The following is a 20510-nucleotide window of genomic DNA, read 5'->3' on the forward strand; positions in this document are numbered from 1 at the left end:
ACAAAAGGCTGTTTTTTATTTTAGGTTGGAAAAATAGGGGTGAAATATGACATGGAGGTTGAGACACGGATATGAAGGGAAATTTAAAAACAATAATTATTTACTAGGCTGAAATGAGAAGAGAAGAATTATGCCTTTTTGACACAGCTGGACTATGTAACCTTGATCTTTCAATGCCTTAGGCAACTTTCTAAGTCCTCTTACTGGTAGAGGAAGTTCCTCTCTTAGGATGTTTCTTTGGGGATGAAACTATAAATCTAGATTAAAAAAGAAAAAAAGAAGCCACAAACCATAGTGAAGTAGGAATGAAATGTAATGCTGATGTCACTGGAAGTAAATAAATAAAGGAAAAAAACCCTTCAATACCAAGCTAATATGTTCCATTTTAAAAACAACAAATAAAATGTTAATCAGCCACAAAAGCATCAATTAAAGGTCTAAAATGAAAAGTTATTGAATTTAAAGCTACTGAATTAAAAGCATCTTAGATAACATTTAAAGGAAGAATCCTCTGATATTAAAAGAAGTCACTCCCAGTTCTTAATTTTAGTGTCTTCCCTCTAATACTACCCTCAATTTATCTTGTATATATCTTTTTTGTATATAGTTGTTTTTGCATATTGTCTCTGCCATTAGAATGTAAGCTCCCTGAGAGGAGGGACTACTTTTTTCTCTTTCTTGTATCCTTAGCAATTGGCAGAATGTCTGACACATAGTAGGCTATTAATAAATGCTTGATGATAGGAAAAGTTGTGCTTTGCCTACATGTGGGCAGCACTATCTTTGTGGGCAACAATGAATTTCATTGAAGTTGATTAAATAACAATGGTATGCCCTCAGCTATTGGGAAACACATATTAGTTTAACCAGATTAGAAGTGTCAATAATATGCTTATATTCTATATAGTAAGCAATGTGATAATTGAGAAAGAAGCAAAATTCATCTCACTGAAGATCATGGGAAATGAAAATCTTAAATCATAGCTATTATGGTTGATGATCCAAAACCACCATTGTAATGGGATGAAAAATATTTCCAAAAGAAACATTTCCAGTGGAATAATTGTGAGATGTCAAGAAAGGGGCTGGATGATGGCTGAATTACTGGCTGACTGGTTTTCAGTCATGTGGAATTAAGAAGTTGGTAGCTCTTCAAAAAAAAGACAAAAGGACATTGGAAAGAGCCTTATGCCTGAAGCTAAGAAGATTAGAAACATCAAAATCTGACTTTTTAAATCAGTTAAAATTTTATCACCTGGAGAGATTTGTGAATATATATATATATATATATATATATATATATATATATATATACCTATTTTTTCTAAGGCCAGTTTTTGAGGATAGAACATCTTTAAAGTCGTCTTATCTAAGAAACACAACTGACTTTTTCATGAGGGCATACCTTAACAAAGGTAAAAAAGTTGATTTCTATTCAATTGGCCTTTAATTTTGTGGGAAAGAATAGTTCTTAAATTTCTTGCCTAGGGCTTCAGAAACACTGCCTTTCAAATGCAATGAATGGTAGCAAAGACAACAAATTGAAAAAGGATCTGGAAATAGAGAAGTATGATGAATATAATAAAGAAGAAAACAGTAATATTTAAAAAGAATAAAATATCTTTATTTGAATTTTAAAAAATTAATAAAAAGTCCCTTTCATGGAAAATATATATTATTTGTGTGATTGTGTGTTAATTTTTCCGAGACATAGCACAATGTAGTATAGTGATTCTCAAAGTGTACTCTGAGGAGCTCTGAGAGACCAAGGTCTCCATGAGGTAAAAACTATTTTTATAAAAAATATTAAGATATTATTTGCCTTTAAAGACACTTTTATCTTTTGCAATTACATATGTATATGTGACCAGATTTTCTTCATATACTTCAACTGAAACAACGTATTATAACAGATTGAATGCAGAAGGGGATATAAGGAGGTTGGGGCCAAGATGGCATCATAGAAGCAGCAACCCAGCCAAATTCTTCTAACATTCATTTCAAAACAGCTTTGAAATAATGTATTAAATTGAATTCTGAAATGGTATAGCAAACAGAACTTCAGGGCAAGATATTTTTCAAACCCAAGATAACTTAGGAGGTCAGTAGAGAGGTCTTTGTCACTGAAGTGGAGCCTTGGACAGAGTACAGGCAGCTGCAACACCAGCAACAAGGACCTTGGTGTTAATTGCAGCAGTAGCAGCAGCAGCAGCAGCCAGCAGGCAGGAGCCAGCAGCAGCCAGCAGAAGCAGCAGCAGCCAGCAGCCAGCAGCAGCAGCAGCAGCAGCAGCAGCAGCAGCAGCAGCACCAGCCAGCAGGCAGCAGCAGCAGTCAGCAGCAGCAGCAGTAGCAGCAGCAGCAGCACCAGCCAGCAGGCAGCAGCCAGCAGCAGCAGCCAGCAGGCAGCAGCAGCAGCAGCAGCAGCAGCAGCAGCAGCAGCCAGCAGCAGCAGCAGCTTTGGGGGCTCTCATCCCAAAGATTGTAAGGTGATTGCACAACTAGTTAGAAAAAGATTATAGGGAACCCTGAGTTGACATTGACATAGGACCTGGTTCTGATTGGCAATTTTATCACCCATACCTAGTTCTGGGTTACAGCTCCATGATGGAGAGGAGCACTTGTGGTTGGTTATAAGGAAGCAGGGCCCTGGTTACAGGGGTAAGCAGAGTGCTAGAGCTTGTGGCTATAGAAGAATAGGGATACTTCCTGGGTAAAGGCCAGAGCACTGTCCAGGAGAGAGTGACCATACCTTTCCCCAGTTTTCATCACTTGGAAGCACTGAAAACTTAGAAAAACCCAGAATGAGCTCTGAAAACAGAAAAGTGAAAAAGCCTGAAGCTTGGAATATTGCCTCCCTGTTTCTAGGTGAGCAAAGTTCAATTTTAACATAAAGTTCAAAGTCAAGACTAGGCTAGAAAAATGAGCAAACAATAACAAAGAATAAACTGACCATAAAAAGCTACTGTGGTGGCAGGAAAGATCAAAGACAAAAACTCAAAAGGAAATAAAACTTGAAAATAGCTACAAGGAAATTAAAAAAAAAAAATGCTAACTGGATATTGGCCCCAACAGAATTCCTAGAAAACTTGAAGAAAGAGATTAAGAATGGTTGAGGAAAAATTGTGGGGAAAAATCAACATGATATAAGAAAACTATTAAAAGAGTATTAACAGCTTTGCAAAAGAGGCACAAAAATTTTGAAGAAAATAATTTAAAACCCAGAACTAGACAAATGGTAACAGACACCAAAAAAAAAAAAAAAAAAAAAAAAAAAAAAAAATTCTGAAGAATTTTTTAAAAGAAAAGAATTGGCCAAATGGATGAAAGAGGTTCAAAAATTTATTAAACAAAATAATTCCTTAAAAATGACAGACTTGAGCAAGTGGAAGCTAATGACTCCATGAGACTTTAAAAAACAATAAAACAAAGTCAAAAGAATGAAAAAAATAGAAGAAAAAGTGAAATATCTCATTAGAAGAAACAATAGACCCAGAATAACCTATGCAGCAAAACTAAATATAATCCCTGAGAAGAAAAATTGATTTTTAATGAAATAAAAGACTTTCCTGAAGAAAAGATCAGAGCTGAATAGAAAATTTGACATTTAAATACAAAACTCAAGAGAAACATAAAATTGTAAACATGAAAAAGAATTCATAAGGGACTTAACAAGGTTAAAATATTTATATTTTTATATGAGATGATACATGCAACTCCTAATAAAAGGTCATTTAGAAAGAGTATACATAGATAAAAGGATAATGATATGAATTGATTATGTTAGATGATCTAAAGAAAAATGGATGCTCTTTGAGAATGACAAGGGTAATCCCAAACTCTTTCTCTTTTTCTCTCTCTGACTTTGGGAATGAGCCATGAGATAGAGCATTTGAGAAGTTCCTTCAAGTAGATTTTCTCCTTGAATCCTGCCACTGTAAAGACCCTGCCTGAGGACAAGCTGCTTCATTCTGTAATCTAGGTGGGGCTGGTTGAGTCCTGAGCTGGAGAATTCCAACCCTATTCAATTGAAGATTTTCTATTCTATTCCAGCTCAAACTTCACCTACCAGCCCTCATTAGGAGGGGGATCAGGCCTTGGCTTGCAGCCAAAGGCTTCTATTATAAAAACAGCAATTTTAAACCCAATCCTCAAAGAGGACCTAACATGCCATGCTATGCCATGTTATGCCAAGGAAACCTCTGCCCGCTGGAATGATATTTTCTTTCAGCGTGACCTTCTCTTTATCCTCACCTATTTCCTGGAGAAGACATATCTCTCTGTTGGGACCTTACTTTATATCTCTTTATCAGAACCTTGCCTCATCATTTAACTCCCTGACCACCAGGAACCCTAATCTCATCATTTGGTTCCTTGAATCTAATCTCATCAAGAAGAAGGAAGGGAGAAGAAGAATGGGGAAAATTATTTCATATGAAATAAGTACATAAGGAAGAGCTTTTATGGTGAAGAGGAAAGTGGATGGGATATATATAAAAATGTGTGTATAGTGTGAGTGGGTATTTACCTATCCATATCCACACACTAGTAGGATATAGAAATCTATTTTACCCAACAGGGAAGTAGAAGAGAAAGGTGATAAGAGAAAAGAAGATGGGGTGATAAAAGGAAGGTCAGATTAAGGGAAACAATGCTCAAAAGCAAAAATAGATTTTTGTGAAGGGACAGGGTAAAAAAAGAGATAAAGATAAACAAAACAGGAGAGAGGAAATAGTAATCATAATAAAAGAATGTGACATAAACTCATCCATAAAGTGGAAGTGGAAAGAAGAATGGATGAAAAACAAAAATCTAACCATATGTTGTTTTAACAAGAAACACACTCAAAACAGAAAAACACACAGAGTTAAAGTAAGGGGCTGAAGCACAATCTATTATGCTTAAGCTGAGGTAAGAAATTCAGGGGTAGCAATCATGATCTCAGACAAAGCAAAAGCAAAAATAGCCTAAATTAGGAGATAACCAGGGAAACTACATATTGCTTGAAATAATAATCAAGCATTTTTATAGCAAGCTTCTATTTTTTTACAACAAGTTTCTATTTTTCAAACATAGAGGGAACTGAGTCAAATTTATAAAAATAATGTAGGGGATAAATTGGATGAAGGATATGAACAGGCAGTTTTCAGAAGAAGATGAAATCAAAGCTATCTATAATCATATAAAATGCTTTAAAGTAATATTGATTAGAAAAACACAAATTAAAACAACATTTTGAAGGTACTACCTCACACTTATCAGATTGAGTAACATAACAGAAAGGAAAAATGACAAATACTGGAGAGGATGTGTAAAATAGGGGCACTAATGCATTATTGGTGGAGTTGTAAGCTGGTCCAACCCTTTCTGGAAAACAATTTGAAACTGTTCTCAGATAACTATAAAATTGTGCATATTCTTTGACTCAGCCATACCACCATTAATTAGGTCTCTTCAAAAGATCAAGAAAAGGGGGAAAAAGAACTTAATTTTTTTTTTTTTTTTACAAAATATTTATAACAGCTCTTCTTGTGGTGATAATGAATTGTAAATTGAGGGGGATGACCATCAGTTGAGGCATGATATAGCATCAGTTTCTGTAAATCTTTGCAGGCCTTTCTAAAATCAGCTTGTTCACCATTTTTTTTTTTTTTTTTACAGATACAGAACAATAATAATTCATGAATTTTATATATCATAAATGTTTCAGCCATTCCCCAATTGATGGACATTTACTCATTTTCCAATTCTTTGTCATCACAAAAAGAGCTACTGCAAACATTTTTGCACATGTTGATCCTTTCTGTTCCTTTATGATTTTCTTGGGATACAGACCTAGTAGGAGCACTGTTGGATTAAAGGATATGCACTGTTTTATAGCCCTTTGGACATAGTTCCAAAATGTTCTCCAAAATGGTTGGATCATTTCATCTCATCAACAATGCATTAGTGTTCCAGTTTTCCCATATCCCCTCCAACATTTATCATTATCTTTTCCTATCATCTTAGCCAATGAGAGATGTGAGGTGATCCCTAATAATTTTTAAGAGTGAAGAGATTCTGAGACTAAGAAGTTTGAGAATTTAGGGATAGAACCTTCAATTTCTGCAGGAGCAAGTCACTTAACCTTAGTGTCCCAAGCAACTTTTTAAGATTTGCACTGGTAGAAGAACTTTTCTCACATAGAAAATCCTCATGAAACTACAGGTCCAATACCACACCTCCATCCTTCTTTCCCCCATTTTGGTTTCCTTTAAAAGAAATCTCATTTTATATTCAGATTATCTTCCTCATTTTGCAATTCTTAAAGTTTAGAAAAAATACTTTTTAGAATACACATTCAAAACAAGCAATTACATCATTAAATAAAATTAATGCTATTAATTATTATAAACCACATTTTATTTGTAAAATAGTTATAAAATGTATAAATTAGTATTTTTATAATGTATTATTACAATATGTCATAATTATAATCTCTGATTACCCAATAAAAATTATGGTAAATAGTGATGCTATTCAGTTTAATTTACTCTCAAGTACAATATATATATATATATATATATATATATATATATATATATACAATCTTTATCAACTTACAGTGTCATTGATGATGTTAAAAATAAATAAAATTCTCCAAACAGAAATTTGTCCTTATTTTTGGTAATACAAAAGCCAAAGAATTTTGAGTTGGAGTAATTACTAAATATATTCCCTTTTTCCAAAGTCATTTACTTTAATATGGCAAAGATTAGGCTGCTGTGAATTTTTCTACAATGCCTTGCAAACAAAGTCTTTATCATCTCTTTTAAAATAGCAGAGAGATAATGAAAAATTAACAGTGATTAAACAGGTGATTCACTTGAAAAAAAAAAAACTCCTGATAACAAATATGTTTCTTTTCTTCTCTTTTATTATCAACCCAATTAAGAAAATTAAAATCCTGTATTTGGTATCTAAATGAACTAGTCCTAATACCTTTGTAAAAAAAAATTAGGAAGGAGCAAAAGAGGAAAAAATAAAGAAAATGGAAATTCTATTGTTTTATGGAAAATTATCAAACTTGTCTAATTTTAAAAATTGTGTTTAAATACAGACGTTGCTATCCCATTATTTTAGCAAGATTGAATTACATAAATGATCTATTCTGTTGCTTAATGAGATAACATATGTAAAAGTCATTTTCAAACCTTATAGTGTTATGCTAGCTATTATTAAATATTAGCTATTGTTATTATTAATGTAGAAGCATTTATGAAGTGCTTATTATGTACAAGGCACCCTGTTAGGTCCTGAGGGGAAGTTGAGAGAGAGAGAGAGAAAGAGAGAGAGAGAGAAAGAAGAAAAAGTGATAGATCACAGTTTGGGTGACAAACTTAGGAGATAAATGCCTGGCTCTATTAATGATTAGAATCAACCTTAATTCAAGGCCAAATCAATTAATTTTCTTCAAACAAGTAAAAAGGAAATTTGATATATCACATTTGGAAATAATCTGCTCTGCCATCACAAAATGGGACTCTTCTTTCTTACAAGGAAAAATGTTCTTTAAAATACTTGAACTTAGTTTTCTTGGCTTTTAAAAGTCTTCTTTGGGTTACATATCCCCAGTTCTTTTACATGATCCTCTGTGCCATGAATTTGATATCCTGGTTGCTTTCATCAAGAAATTCTTTAGCCTATCAGTGTAAAGGAGAAATTAACTCATGTTGAGCTTGCAGTCCAGTAAAATCCTATCTTTTTGTAGTGAACTGCTATATAGCTATGCCTCCCCTAACTTGTGAAATTGTTGAATCCCAGTATTAGAATTTACATTTATCATCATTATGAGGATAGTCATATAGAAGAATTTTAAGGTATCAAGAAAGGGAGCAAGACAGATGGTCTCAATTTTTTCAGTAATGTTGAAGGTAAAGCAGTCTGTTATGAGAGAAGTTCAGGACTTGTGGGGAAAAAGAGAAAATAAGAGCAATTGTGAACACATTAATTCCATCTTCTGTCTCTGAGTGTTGCATTTTCATTGGATGTTCACCATTCCTATAACTCTTGCCCTTGTCCCAGCTTACTGATATAACTGAATTCTTTTAGGTCTCAGCAAAAAAGCCCTCCTTCTGTAAAAAGACCTTTTCTGTTCTCCTCAATCTTAATACTATCCCTTTGTTGATTCTTTTCAATTCATTTTTATGTATTGTATCTTGTTTCCACAGTCTATCCCATTAGACTGCGAACTCGAGTACCTGGACTGTCTTATACTTTTCTTTGTACCCTAAGCACTTCGCACAGTGGTTGACTTGTAATAGGCACTTAATTAATACTTGTTAACTGAAATTAACTGGACATGATAGAGAATCAATCAAGAAAGCATAAAATAAGCACCATGTTTAATTGAAACTGGATAATATGATTTTCTAGTGGAGGCAGTCAAGTACATTTGAGTAACATTCACCAGCAACATCTAATAATATTATTTAGCAGCTAAAGAACTAATAGGAGCAGATAAGGTGATTGTTGAAGTTAGTAGGGATTGAAGAATGGCAGGTAGGTAAGTGATAAAAGAAAGACAAGGGAAATCAGGAGAAGAAATATTCAAGAGTGAAGGATGGTTCTTTGTTGAATTATTTAACCACAGAGTCAACAAAGAAGGAAGGAGAATGAATACAGAATAGGGATGTAGGTATTAGAACCCAAAGTGATGGCAAAAATAGATTTAGAAGGAGAGAAGTAGAGAAAGAAAGAGAAAGAGAGAAGATAACAATCAGAGGGGGGAATTTCAGCATTCCATAAAAATGCCCAGTCACATGATACGTGCCTAAAAAACATTAATAACCACAGAAAATATATAGTAATTAAAACCTTACAAATAATAGCAAATCCAATGCATTTATTTTTTCTATCTTGCCAGTGATAGGTTTTTTCTCCATCATAACATTTAATTTTATTTTCAAGAAATCATATGTAATGATTGGGTTACAATTTTTTTTTAAACTACCCAATAAAATAGGGAAAAACTCAAAGACATAAAGAGAGATCACATTAATGATGGATAAATTTTGTCAACAACAAATAAGCTAAAACTACCATGGTACTTTAGTCATCTGGTATGGTGTATCTGTTGTGAGTTCTGGGTAAGTGACACTGAGCTTATTTATGCAACAAAGATAATCAGGGCAAAGGACACTCCTGAAAAAGATATATCGACTTGAACCTCCAAATGGCTTTCCAGGTGTTGATAACTAACATGATCCTTTAGTCACATGATTGTATCTAGAAAACTAAACGCAAATCTTTCATCCACTTAAGGGTCATCCCCAGCATATTTTGGTAGAATTATAGGATATTAGCACTGAAAAGTACCTCAAGACAAATGGTACCAAGGTCAAAAGTTAATTGTTCTTTATGACTTTGCCTGAGGAAAACAAATGTTGAAAGAGGAAGAAAACATTTCTTCCAGATGTAGAAACAAGCAAGTTTCAGAAGCTCATGAAGGAATGAAAAAGAAAATCTAATTAAAAATGTAAGAAACCAGAGATGAATCTTCAAAGTAATGAAACATTATAAAAATGATACTAACTCATATTTCTATATAGTTTATAAAGCACTTTCCTCACAGCAATCATATGAAATAGGCAGATAATCTTATTGACCCAATTTTATAGCCAAGGAAATAGGTGCAGAGAAGATAAATGACTTGCCTATGTCATATAACTTTTAGATGGAAGAGGCAGGATTTACATTTAGGTCTTTTGACTCATTCTCCATGTGCCATGCTGTCTTTAAAGTGACAGTGAAACAAATGTTGATATAGAACTATCTTTGTCTCTCTCGATGAGTAAATTAAACCACAAATGGAGGTCAATTTGTTTCCCTGAGTGTGGGTTGAAAGCACAAAAGTTAAAAGCAGAAAAATTAAAAAAATAAGGTCTTGAGATATGACAGGTAAATGGGTTGAAAGCGTAGACTCTGATTAACCAAGATTTTATGCTTTTTGTGGTTCCTGCTAGTCTTTATTCCTCATTTCTAATTTATGGACACTGTCAAGTTTAAAAAGTTCAAAAGACATAGTTTCTGGGTAATTTATAAGGCTAGCATATTATTAATAAAGGGGATCAGTGGCACTCTTGAATGTCAAAGACCCTTATGATGGTAGGTTCATCCCATACCTATGAAAAAGCAGATGTTCCTGAGGGTGGCAATCAACTCTGATTGGTTATGATTAATGAAAGAATGAATATTACAAGAAGGGTGGGCTATATTACAATGAAGGTTTTGAGGTACCCTACATTGACACTGAGTCATTTGAACGCTGAGAATTCAAATCTTGGTCAAAAAGACATCATTTTCCATATCATCTCTGACAAAAAGGAGATTCAAAATTTTCCTAGACCTGTCTGAGTAATCACAATGAGCAGGAATCCACCCATTTGATTCAACTTAGAATTTCTTTTACTGTCTTTGATTAGTGTTAGCTTGGGTAAGTCTTTGAGCAAGATTTCCCACACTGGTTTATTTCTGTATGAGAAAGTAGGAAAGGGGAAAACCTTGATGCTAATTTAATAATTAGTTATTAATCTAATTTTCAAGGTGATTTTGAAAGTTTCCTTTCCTCCCCTCACCTCATTTCAGGAACTTTTTGACTGGACCTTCATATTTACAGAGCACAGAACCCACCCAAGATTTCCACTGCTCCCATATTGCCAGTTACTTGAAGTTTGTGTGTGTGTGTGTGTGTGTGTGTGTGTGTGTGTATGTGTGTGTGAATTATTGACTAACCATGAGAAAGGAAGATAAAGGTGGTAGGGTGTTATTTTATTTATTTTTCGGTCTAATATTGCTAATACATTTTAAAACTTTCCAGACTTACTAATATTTTATTATCTCAAAATATGCCTTGTTTCTTCTAATAGTTACTAAAATCATTACACATACATTGGTTTCCAGAAACTTAGACTAAAGGAATGTAGTGCAAAGTGTCCAGACCAAGAGACTTGCATTGGCTTGAATGGATCTGGATGACAAATCTCTACTGAAATTAGGAGGAAATATATCTGTCACTGGAATGCTCATAAATACATGGGGATATTGGTGGAATTTCTTATCTTTTATTGGCTCCTTGGCTTTGTATAGACAAAGTCTAAAAGGAAGCATTTTTCTTGCACGAGAGATCAATCAATAAATCTTTAAACTAATCAGTAAGAGTTAATAACTATCTAACATGTGCCAGGCAGTGTACTAGACTCCCTTCTTATAGAACAGATTTTTATAAAAATTTTAACTAAAGTAACTAGAAAAGCAGATTGAAAATCCAATGTTTCTTTGGGCTCCACTTTCTGAGTCACTTAGTTTTTGATAGACATGTTGACTAATAAGAACCTAAGGCAGAAATTATTACAACAGGTTTATCTATAAAGAAAGAAACATAACAATATAGTAACAATTAGTTCTGGGTCTCTGCCACATTATTCTCACCTACCTGATGGCCCTAATGACAGTTTTCAGTGGTGGTGTAAGGTCTTCTACTGAAACATCACATTGACATCCTTTCTCATCATATACATCATCTGTTCCAAGAGCAGTGTCAGCTGCAAGATAAAATGATGAGTTGAGTAATAAATCTTTAGAACAAAACCAATGATACAAACACAACTTGCTATTTGTCTTCAATTTAAATATCACTATAGCATAAACCAAAAATATAAACCATTTAATCTAAGATGGGCAGATAGTGTGATCTTAGCTAATCTCCAGTGCCCTTGCCCTGGGTGGCTCCCATAGCGGGACATTCCCTCTCTTGTCTAACATTTTTGAAAATCCTTCCAAGCTCAGCTCAAGCTCAACTATCTTTGTTGTTGTTCATTCATGTCTGACTTCATGATTCCATTTGGGGCTTTCTTGGTAAAGATAACACAGCGATTTGCCATTTCCTTCTTTGATTCATTTTACAACACAGGAAACTAAGGCAAACAGGTGACTTGCCCAGGGTCAGGAAGTGTCTGAGGCCAGATGAATTCAGGAAGGTGACTCTTCCTGATTCCAGGTCCAGAACTTTATCCACTGGGCAATCTAGCTGCCTGCACCACTGTCTATGTGAAACTTTTTCTGATTTTTACTACGTGCCAGTGTCTCTTCTCTCAACACTCCCAAATTATTATTATTTTTTTTATTTTGCAGATTTTTATATACATTCATTTTATCTTCCCTAACAGACTGTAAGATTCTAGAGGGCAGGAACTGCTTACTTTTTGTCTTTAATAATACTAGCACCTAGTACCATGCCTAGCATCAAAAATAAATTGGTCTCTTTGTGCTATCATTTCCTTTCCTATGTACCTTCACTGCAGAGTCATGAAGTTTATTCTTTTTTTTCTTTCCTTTTTTTCTGAGGCAATTGAGCTTAAGCGTGTCTGAGATCTTATTTGAACTCAGCTCCTCCTGATTCTAGGACCAGTGCTCAGTCTACTGCACCATCTAGCTGCACCCAAGAGTCACAAAGTTTAAAACAGTATTAGATGTTTCTGTGTTGCCATAACTTACTAGTTGTCTCCCCACCAATCTATCCCTTTTTCAGTTGTCAAATTAATATACCTTAATCACAAATCTGAGAAAATTCCTTTTTATTCAATGAACTCTGGTGGTTCCTTGTTCCCATCAAGATGAAATATCAAATCCTTTGTTAGGCTTTTATCCTTCTTCATTACTTGGCCCCTTCCTATCTTTCTAGGTTTCTTGTATCTTACTCTCCTCACATCCACTGTGAGACAGTGACACTGCTTCCTTACTATTCTTTGAATACAACATTCTATATCCAGACTCTGATCATTTTCTCTGTCTCTTCCTTATCTCTGGAACTTTCTCCTTCCTCATCTCTGGCTCCTGGCTTCTCTAGCTTTTTTTTTTTTTTTTTTTTTTTTTTAATGGCTCAACTAAGGTCCTATCTTCTTAAAGAAACCCTTCTTAAATCTTAGTCCCTTCCATCCTAAATCATCTATCCTGTTTACATATATATATATATATGCATAGATATACACACATATACATATGTATATATATATGAATCCACATATTTATCATCTATCTATGTATCAATGTATCTTTCATCCATTCATTTATTTGTCTGTCTACCTATGAATCCATGTATCTGTCTATCTGTCTACCTATGTATCCATGTATCTATCTGTTTACCTATGTATGCATGTCTATCTATCTAGCCATGTATTTATCATTTATCTATCATCCATCCATCTATCTATCCCTCTATTCCTCTATCCCTCCATTATCTATCTATCATTCAGCCTTAGAGAATGACTTGTGAAAATGCATGGAGGTGCGAGATGAATATCAAGTTGGGGAATTGTTGAAAGTCCTTTTTGTCTGGAATGGTGGATATATCAATATAAGATAAAAACATCAAGCTACAGCTATATCCTTTTTCCATTCTAGCTCTAGTTCCATCTACTGTGTCCTAATCACAGAAGCCTGCTTCACAGCCAGCCAATTGAACTGGTAAGGTTAATAGATCATATAAGAGCCAAACATTCTCATTGACACAATTTAGTGTCCTTCTCTTGGAGACCATGCCAATAGGCTTAACTCTGTGAAAAGTAGTTAGGTAAGATATTATTTCTCCCATTTTACAAATTTGGAAACTGAGGAAGAACTGGGCTAATGTCCTGATTCAGACACTTACTAGCTTTATGACCCTGGACAGACACTGATTTTCCTCTTTTGTAAAATTATGATAATAATATTTATATAATTTAATTTAAAAGGTTGTGAGGTTCAAAGGAATTAATGCATATAAGGTGATTTCTAAACTTTAAAGTGAATTATAAATGTCTATTGTTGGTCTTGTTATTCTCACAGTTATAGAGCAGAGAGTTCACAAGGAGGCCATTAGGGAGTTTTTGGTAGATGCCTTTAAGCATTAGACTCTGACTTTTTCTTCTGAGTAGATAACCTATGAAACATTCTAAAGATAGCATTTGAGTACTATGTATAGTAACAATTTCCTTTAAAAACTGTCAAATGCACATTCATGCCTACGTTTTATCAGCTGTGATACTGCTGGAAACCAAGATGTTTCTAAACTTCCTCCCTTTTATTTAGTTATGTTTTATTTTAATTGGGCAGACTCTAAGCAGACTCTATAATCACATTATATACAACATTTCAAAATGAATTTTCATTACTATTCATTATCATAGTTACTTTAAGATATAGGTATTAACATAATTTCTTCATGTGAAGAAAATGCAACATCTCATATCCAGCTTTTCTTTAATTTAGATGCATTTTAGGTGGCATGGGGACAGAGTGTTAGATCTGGTAAGTTTGAAATTTGTGAATTTGACATCTTTTTTGCCTCAATTTCCTCATCTATAAAATGGGGATAATAATAAACACCCTCCTTGCAATGTTGTGAGGATCAAATGAAATAATAAATGTCAAATAACTGACATGTACATAGTAAGTACCATGTAAATGTTAGCTGTTATTATTACATGACTTATTTATTTTTTGGAGCAATCATAGTTTCTGTTTCCTGGTTTCCCTGTATTCCTTCAAGTCGAGCTAAAGTCATCATACCTTCTGCAGAAGCCTTTCTAGTCCTTCTTATTCTTAGCTTCCTCTGATCATCCCCAATTTATCCTCCTACACATGTCTTGTTTGTATGGAGTTGTTTGCATGTTGTTTCCTCCATTAGACTGAGCTCTTTGACAGTGGGGACTTTTATTTTTTGATATATCCTCTGCACTTAGCACAATGCCTGACATTGTAGGTGCTTAATAAATGTCTCTTGATTGACTGCGTTAATGTATCCATTTTCCCATAGTCCTTCCAACAACCATTATTACCATCTTTTGTCATCTTTCGTCAGTTGGCTGGGTGTGAGGTGAAACCTCTAAGTTGTTTTGATTTGCATTTCTATTACTATTGATTTGGAGCACTTTTTATATAGTTGCTAATAGTTTGAAATTATTTTAAGGACTGATTGTTTATATTGTTTTACTCCTTGGGTCATGAGAGGTATAGAAAACTTTTAATACCAGACTCTCCTCTTGTGTCCTAATGTTTCTATCTATCTATCTACCACCTATTTCACCTGTGTTGCTGCCAGGCATATGCTCATAGAATGTAACTAATATTAATGTTATTGAGATGTGATTTATAAGGGCAATTTATTGCCAGTAGGGCGAATCCTTCAGTCATTGTTCTGCTTCATTACAACAGAGTTGTTCGCTTAATAAATGTAGGTGATACACAGAGGTATAAGGCATGCTTTCTTGTGTTCAAGAGGGTAAGAGACTGGTTGAGACCATTAAAAGAGCTTTTAGACCAAAGATTTGGCCTTAAATTGAAGGAAAATAAAGCTGTTCAATTTCTTTTCCAGTCAATTGGGGTTTTGCTTTCAAATACTTTTATTTTATTTGGAACTGTAGAAATTATATTCTGAATTTTGAAATTTAGGAATCAAATTTATGCCTTGCCATCCATTCCAGCATGTTGGAAAAAGGATTGCTTGGATGTTGGGAGTTGTCAAGGGATTGAAAAACTGGAATTCTACATCTATTATTGCTTCCAAAGTCCATCATTTTGCTTCGACTGCAAATTCTTTCCATTGGAATTCAAAACTGTGAATGGAAACATAGTGGGTAGTGGGTAAATTATCCCTTTCCCATTTAACTATTTTATCTTAATCTCAGTCAGTTGGTCAGTCAAGAAGCATTTGCTGAATAGTTCTAATGAGTGTGTAAGTATTGAAGGTACAAAGAAAGACAAAAAAACCCAGTTTTTGCCCTCAAGGAACTCACAGTCTAATAGGGGGAAACAATATACATGTATAATTAAGATACTATGGAGTAAATTGGATAATCAGTAAATTATTGGATAATCAGTAAATTGATAATCAGAGGGAAAGCACTAACATTAAAGGGGATCATGGAAGAGAGTGGGATTTTTAGATGAAATTTTGTTAATTTCTTGGTAAGATTTTTTTTTGGGGGAAGCTTGTGGGATGGAGGAAAGTCAGAATGTATTTCTGTCCTCTTTCTACAGAGATGACTTTTTCCCTTTACAAGGTAGGAACTATATTTGTGATTTCATCAGTATAGGAACTCCTAAGTAAGGAAACTCCTACTGTTTTATCTGTAATTTATAATCTTAGAGAGTTACCTAGAGCAATGACAGGTTAATTAATCTGCCCAGGACTACAAAGCCATTATGTGTTAAAAATAAAACTTGAACCCAGGTCTTTCTGATTCTCTGTTTGGCTATCTACCCATTCCTTAAGCCATACTGCCTCTCTGTAGTCCAAGTTCTCTAAATTTTACTATTTGGTTCAAAGGAAATCTATACAAATCCTTTAATTAGTTCATCCTTCAAAATTAATTAGTGATCCAAGAAAATGGGACTTCTTCTTTCTCGCCAATGGAGCCTTCCCAGAAAGTTCATTTGAGACAACATAGCACCCTTTCAAAGCAACAATAGCTTATTCTGACTGATAAACAAGCAAAAGAAATGATCTTTCGCTTCTTTAGAACTATAAGAACTAGTGGAAGCTTTCTACCATATTATTCTGGTGAGTCTTAAAAAATCAGCCTTAGGATAACTAGTCTTCTGTATTTCAGTTCTGTCTTCTTTACCCTTTGGTATTTCCTTTGACCCCCACAACTTCATGCTTGGATGATTACCTCTTCTTTTTAAAAAGTAGTTACTTATCTTGTTACACATGAAAAATTCATGTCTCTTCTGATCTTGACACAGGATCAGGAGTCTGCCAAACATTTTAATTCCAGGAACTTAAATGACACATGAAATTATTCTACCCTATCACATTGCAAAACAGCATCCTGATGTGACCATTACTTATAGTGTTGACAACTAATTCATAACATCATGCCATGAACTACAATTCATTTTCCAAGAGCTCTTTACTTCCTCTGCTGCTTGGGTTTCTTATACCTTCCCTCACTGCTGTCATTTCCTGACTCATTAAATATCATCCTAAATATAGATATCAAATTAAATTCTTACACTAGTTCAAAGGTATCTTCAACTGTGCTATTAGAATTTAAAGTAGCTAGTTGGGCCCTAATGTATGAACACTTTTTCTATATGTGGTCCTGTGTCCTTGCTTAAAGCTAATTTCTTTGATATGTGGGAAATCATTCATAGTTAATAAGGATCCTGCCAGACTTTTCAAGGAACATGTGAGAGGCTGGAAAATGTTTCAGAAAACTTCATCCACTTTTTATTGTCATTCTAAGTTCTTGTTGATTCATATAGTTTCCTAACTGTTGTTTGTCCTTCATTTTCTAAGAGGACTAACGACATTTGAGTGATATCTTGATTTGCTCATGAATTGGAATCAAATAAGACAGAGTTGTGCAAAGTTGTCAACCATATTTCTTCCTGAGTCACTGAAGTTCCATGGCAGGACCAAAATCAAAATGACTGACTATAGCCCAGTTTGGCCCAGGGTGACCTTGTCATTTTCAATATCTGACCAAATTCTAAGTCCTCTGCAGCAACTGCGTTAGCTGCTTTCATGACCGTTGGAACCAATTGTTTTCATCTGTCCATTCAACAAAAAGTCTTTATGTGCTTGGTATAAATGGTATAGGATCAGGTGGTCACCAAAGGCAGATGAGTAGCCTTGAAAAGGACTCAGCAAGCTCTCACAGCAGAGGTGCTAGGCCTTTTTGAAAATTCCATGCAACCTGGATTTTCTAGCTAGTCTTTCAACAAAGAATGAAAGTTGAATATCTCTTAGCTAGCACACAAGACAACTTTTTGATGACAGTGAAAAACATCTTTGGCAAAGAAGATAAAAGAGTGCAAAGTGCTATAGAACATTGAGCTGTTCTAAATGGATCATGTAAAAAATTTTCCAATCTCTTTTTCAATTTTTTAAAAATGCCAACTATGTCTATAACTAGGTTTTTCAAAAAGAAAGAAAATCAATAATTAGTTGATCAAAAAGCATTTATTAGGTACTGATGTGCCAGGGACTATACAAATCACTAGGTATACAAAGGCAAAAGCAGTTTTTGCTTTCCAGACATGAATTGGAAGTCCTGTCTACTTCTAAGCTTTTACCTTTTTTCCCCCCCTGGAGTTAAATGACTTGCTTAGGGCCACACAGCTAGGAAGTGTTAAGTGTCTAAGGCCACATTTGAACTCAGGTCTTCCTGACTTCAGGGCTGTTGCTCTATCCACTGTGCTACCTAGCTGCCCCTTAGCTTTACTTTAATGTACCCTCATGATGCTATTTGATAAGCAGAAGGCATCTCCCCCCCCCAACCTTAAAACTGGGGCAAGTGACTTGACCAGGCTCACACAGCTAGGAAGTGTTAAGTGTCTGAGACTAGATTTGAACTCAGGTTCTCCTGATTTCAGGGCTGTTGCACCACTTAGCTTTTAAATTAGCTATCCAAGAAGTTTAAATTCTGAGAACACAATGAAATACTCATTGATGTAATCATAAGCTGCAGACTCAGAGCCCACTGAGTTCTATTGCCTCCACTGGCAGATAAGGCTGGTGATTTAGAAATAAATATGTTAATCAAAAGTCTTGGAGTTACTGGACCTTATGTTTCATGGTGCAGTGGATATAGGTCTGAGCTTGAAGTCAGGAATACTTATATTTATCTCTCTTGAGTTCAAATCTGGCCTCAGATGCTAATTGTGTGACCTTGGATAAAGTGAACTTAACCCCATTTGCCTCAGTTTCCTCATAAGTAAAATGAGTTGGAGAGAGAAATAGCAAACCAATTTTGTATCTCTGTTAAGAAAATCCTAACTTGGATCACACAGAATTGGACATAATTGAACTGACTGGAGCAAAAAAGAATTTATCCCATAATAAAGGGCATGCCAGTGGCTCAGTTTTAGTTGGACAATCATGAATTAACATTAACAGTAGCCTAATATTATACTCTTGCTTTATTGTAAAGGAAAATTTTTAATGCTCTAGGTGTGGGTTATAAATACCATTCTTTGTGAACATTTTGGGAAAATAGCTACTTGAAATCAATGGAATTGTATAAGGAAGGACTAAACCGTGAAAAACAAGAACCACTTATATAGCCAGTGGCTTGCTCTAGGTAATAGTGTCTGAAATAAAAATGTATACCATATGTCCAAAATATATACTATATAATATGTGTGTGTGTATGTCTATTTATGCAAATATGTATGCATATACATGTATATAGTCCCACACATGTATATGAATGGGTATACATATATACTAAATGACTAGGAATGTATTTGCTATTTCAGCAAAGGTTACACAAGTAATATATACATAAATATTAAAATGAAGCATCTTTTAATTTCACAAATAATTCTTAGGTTTTAAGATTTTTATCACCAAGTATTTTTCTAATTGGAATTTTCAGCACACTTCCTCATGGCTGTAGAGTAAAGCCTCTTGATCTCATCTATTAATACATGGTTGAAAAGAACCCCAAGCAAAAGAGCAGATGGAATGGGTTATAAACTTTGAGTCACTGGGAAATTTATGAATCCTAGGAAAGACTAGTGCTTGATAGAGACCTGGACAAAGGTATTAGAATTGAACTGTGTAGCTACAGCCCATCCGTACTAGCTAGATTCCAACACATGATACTTAATAAAATGCTTGTTGATTGATCACAGAACTGGAGCTAGAACAGATCTTAGACTCATTTAATAGATGAAGAAACTGCTGGAGATCACACAATTAACTCATGAAAATGATTAATGAGGCACAAGTTTACAAAGGGAAAGGTTTTTAAATTCCTACTAATTTGCAAACTGTCATATTAACGAAATGTCTTTTCATGTAGAAGAAATATGAATGGAGAGAAGCTTTTATTTTAATTAAGCTGTCCCAAAAGCTAGAATTCTGAGACAGAAGTCAATCTATGTTCTTTGATTCTCAATTTCACACTCTTTCCACTCTGACCCCTCCCAACCAATAACTTGGTCAACTTGTTATTGATATAAATTTTAGGTGGTGGGAAAGAGGGAAAGGGAACAAGCATTTGTTAAGTCCCAGGCACTGTGCTAAGTACTCTATAAATATTATCTCATTTGATCTTCACAATAACTATTAGAAGTAGGGACTATTATGATTTCATTTTGCAAATGAAGAAACTAAGGTAGATTGGGATTAAGTGATTTGCTCAGAATCAAAAAGTTAGCAAATGTCTGAGGCCAGATTTCAACTTAACCTTTGTGACTTTAGGCCCAGGATCTCTATCTACCTCCCCAATTAATGACCTTTAATTGGAAAAAGTATTTAGCCTAATGAATTTTTTTTTTTTGACATTTGTGGATGTCACTTTTATGTGGTGTTCTGATGGCATATTTAAAAGAAAATTGTGGCTGGCAAGTTAAGAAGAAAAGAAATGTTCTAAGCTCATGTTTGCAGAAGAGTTTTCAAATAGTATTCAAAGGACAGCCACAATTTTAATTACATTACATTAGGAATTACTATGAGAAGAAGCAGCATGATATATGATATA

General features: G+C 34.4%; 1 protein-coding gene across 3 annotated transcripts in view; it reads right to left on the reverse strand.

The window, feature by feature from the left end:
* The window catches only part of KCNQ5 (potassium voltage-gated channel subfamily Q member 5), a 622012-nt gene that overhangs the window by 31733 nt on the left and 569769 nt on the right, over positions 1-20510 (reverse strand). For all 3 annotated transcript variants that reach the window (XM_031964627.1, XM_031964626.1, XM_031964625.1), the window contains one exon: positions 11471-11579. In XM_031964627.1, coding sequence (XP_031820487.1) covers positions 11471-11579 — 109 coding nt within the window. The remainder of the gene's footprint in view (positions 1-11470; positions 11580-20510) is intronic.

The sequence above is a fragment of the Sarcophilus harrisii genome, chromosome 4, assembly GCF_902635505.1.
Source record: "Sarcophilus harrisii chromosome 4, mSarHar1.11, whole genome shotgun sequence".
NCBI lineage: Eukaryota > Metazoa > Chordata > Mammalia > Dasyuromorphia > Dasyuridae > Sarcophilus > Sarcophilus harrisii.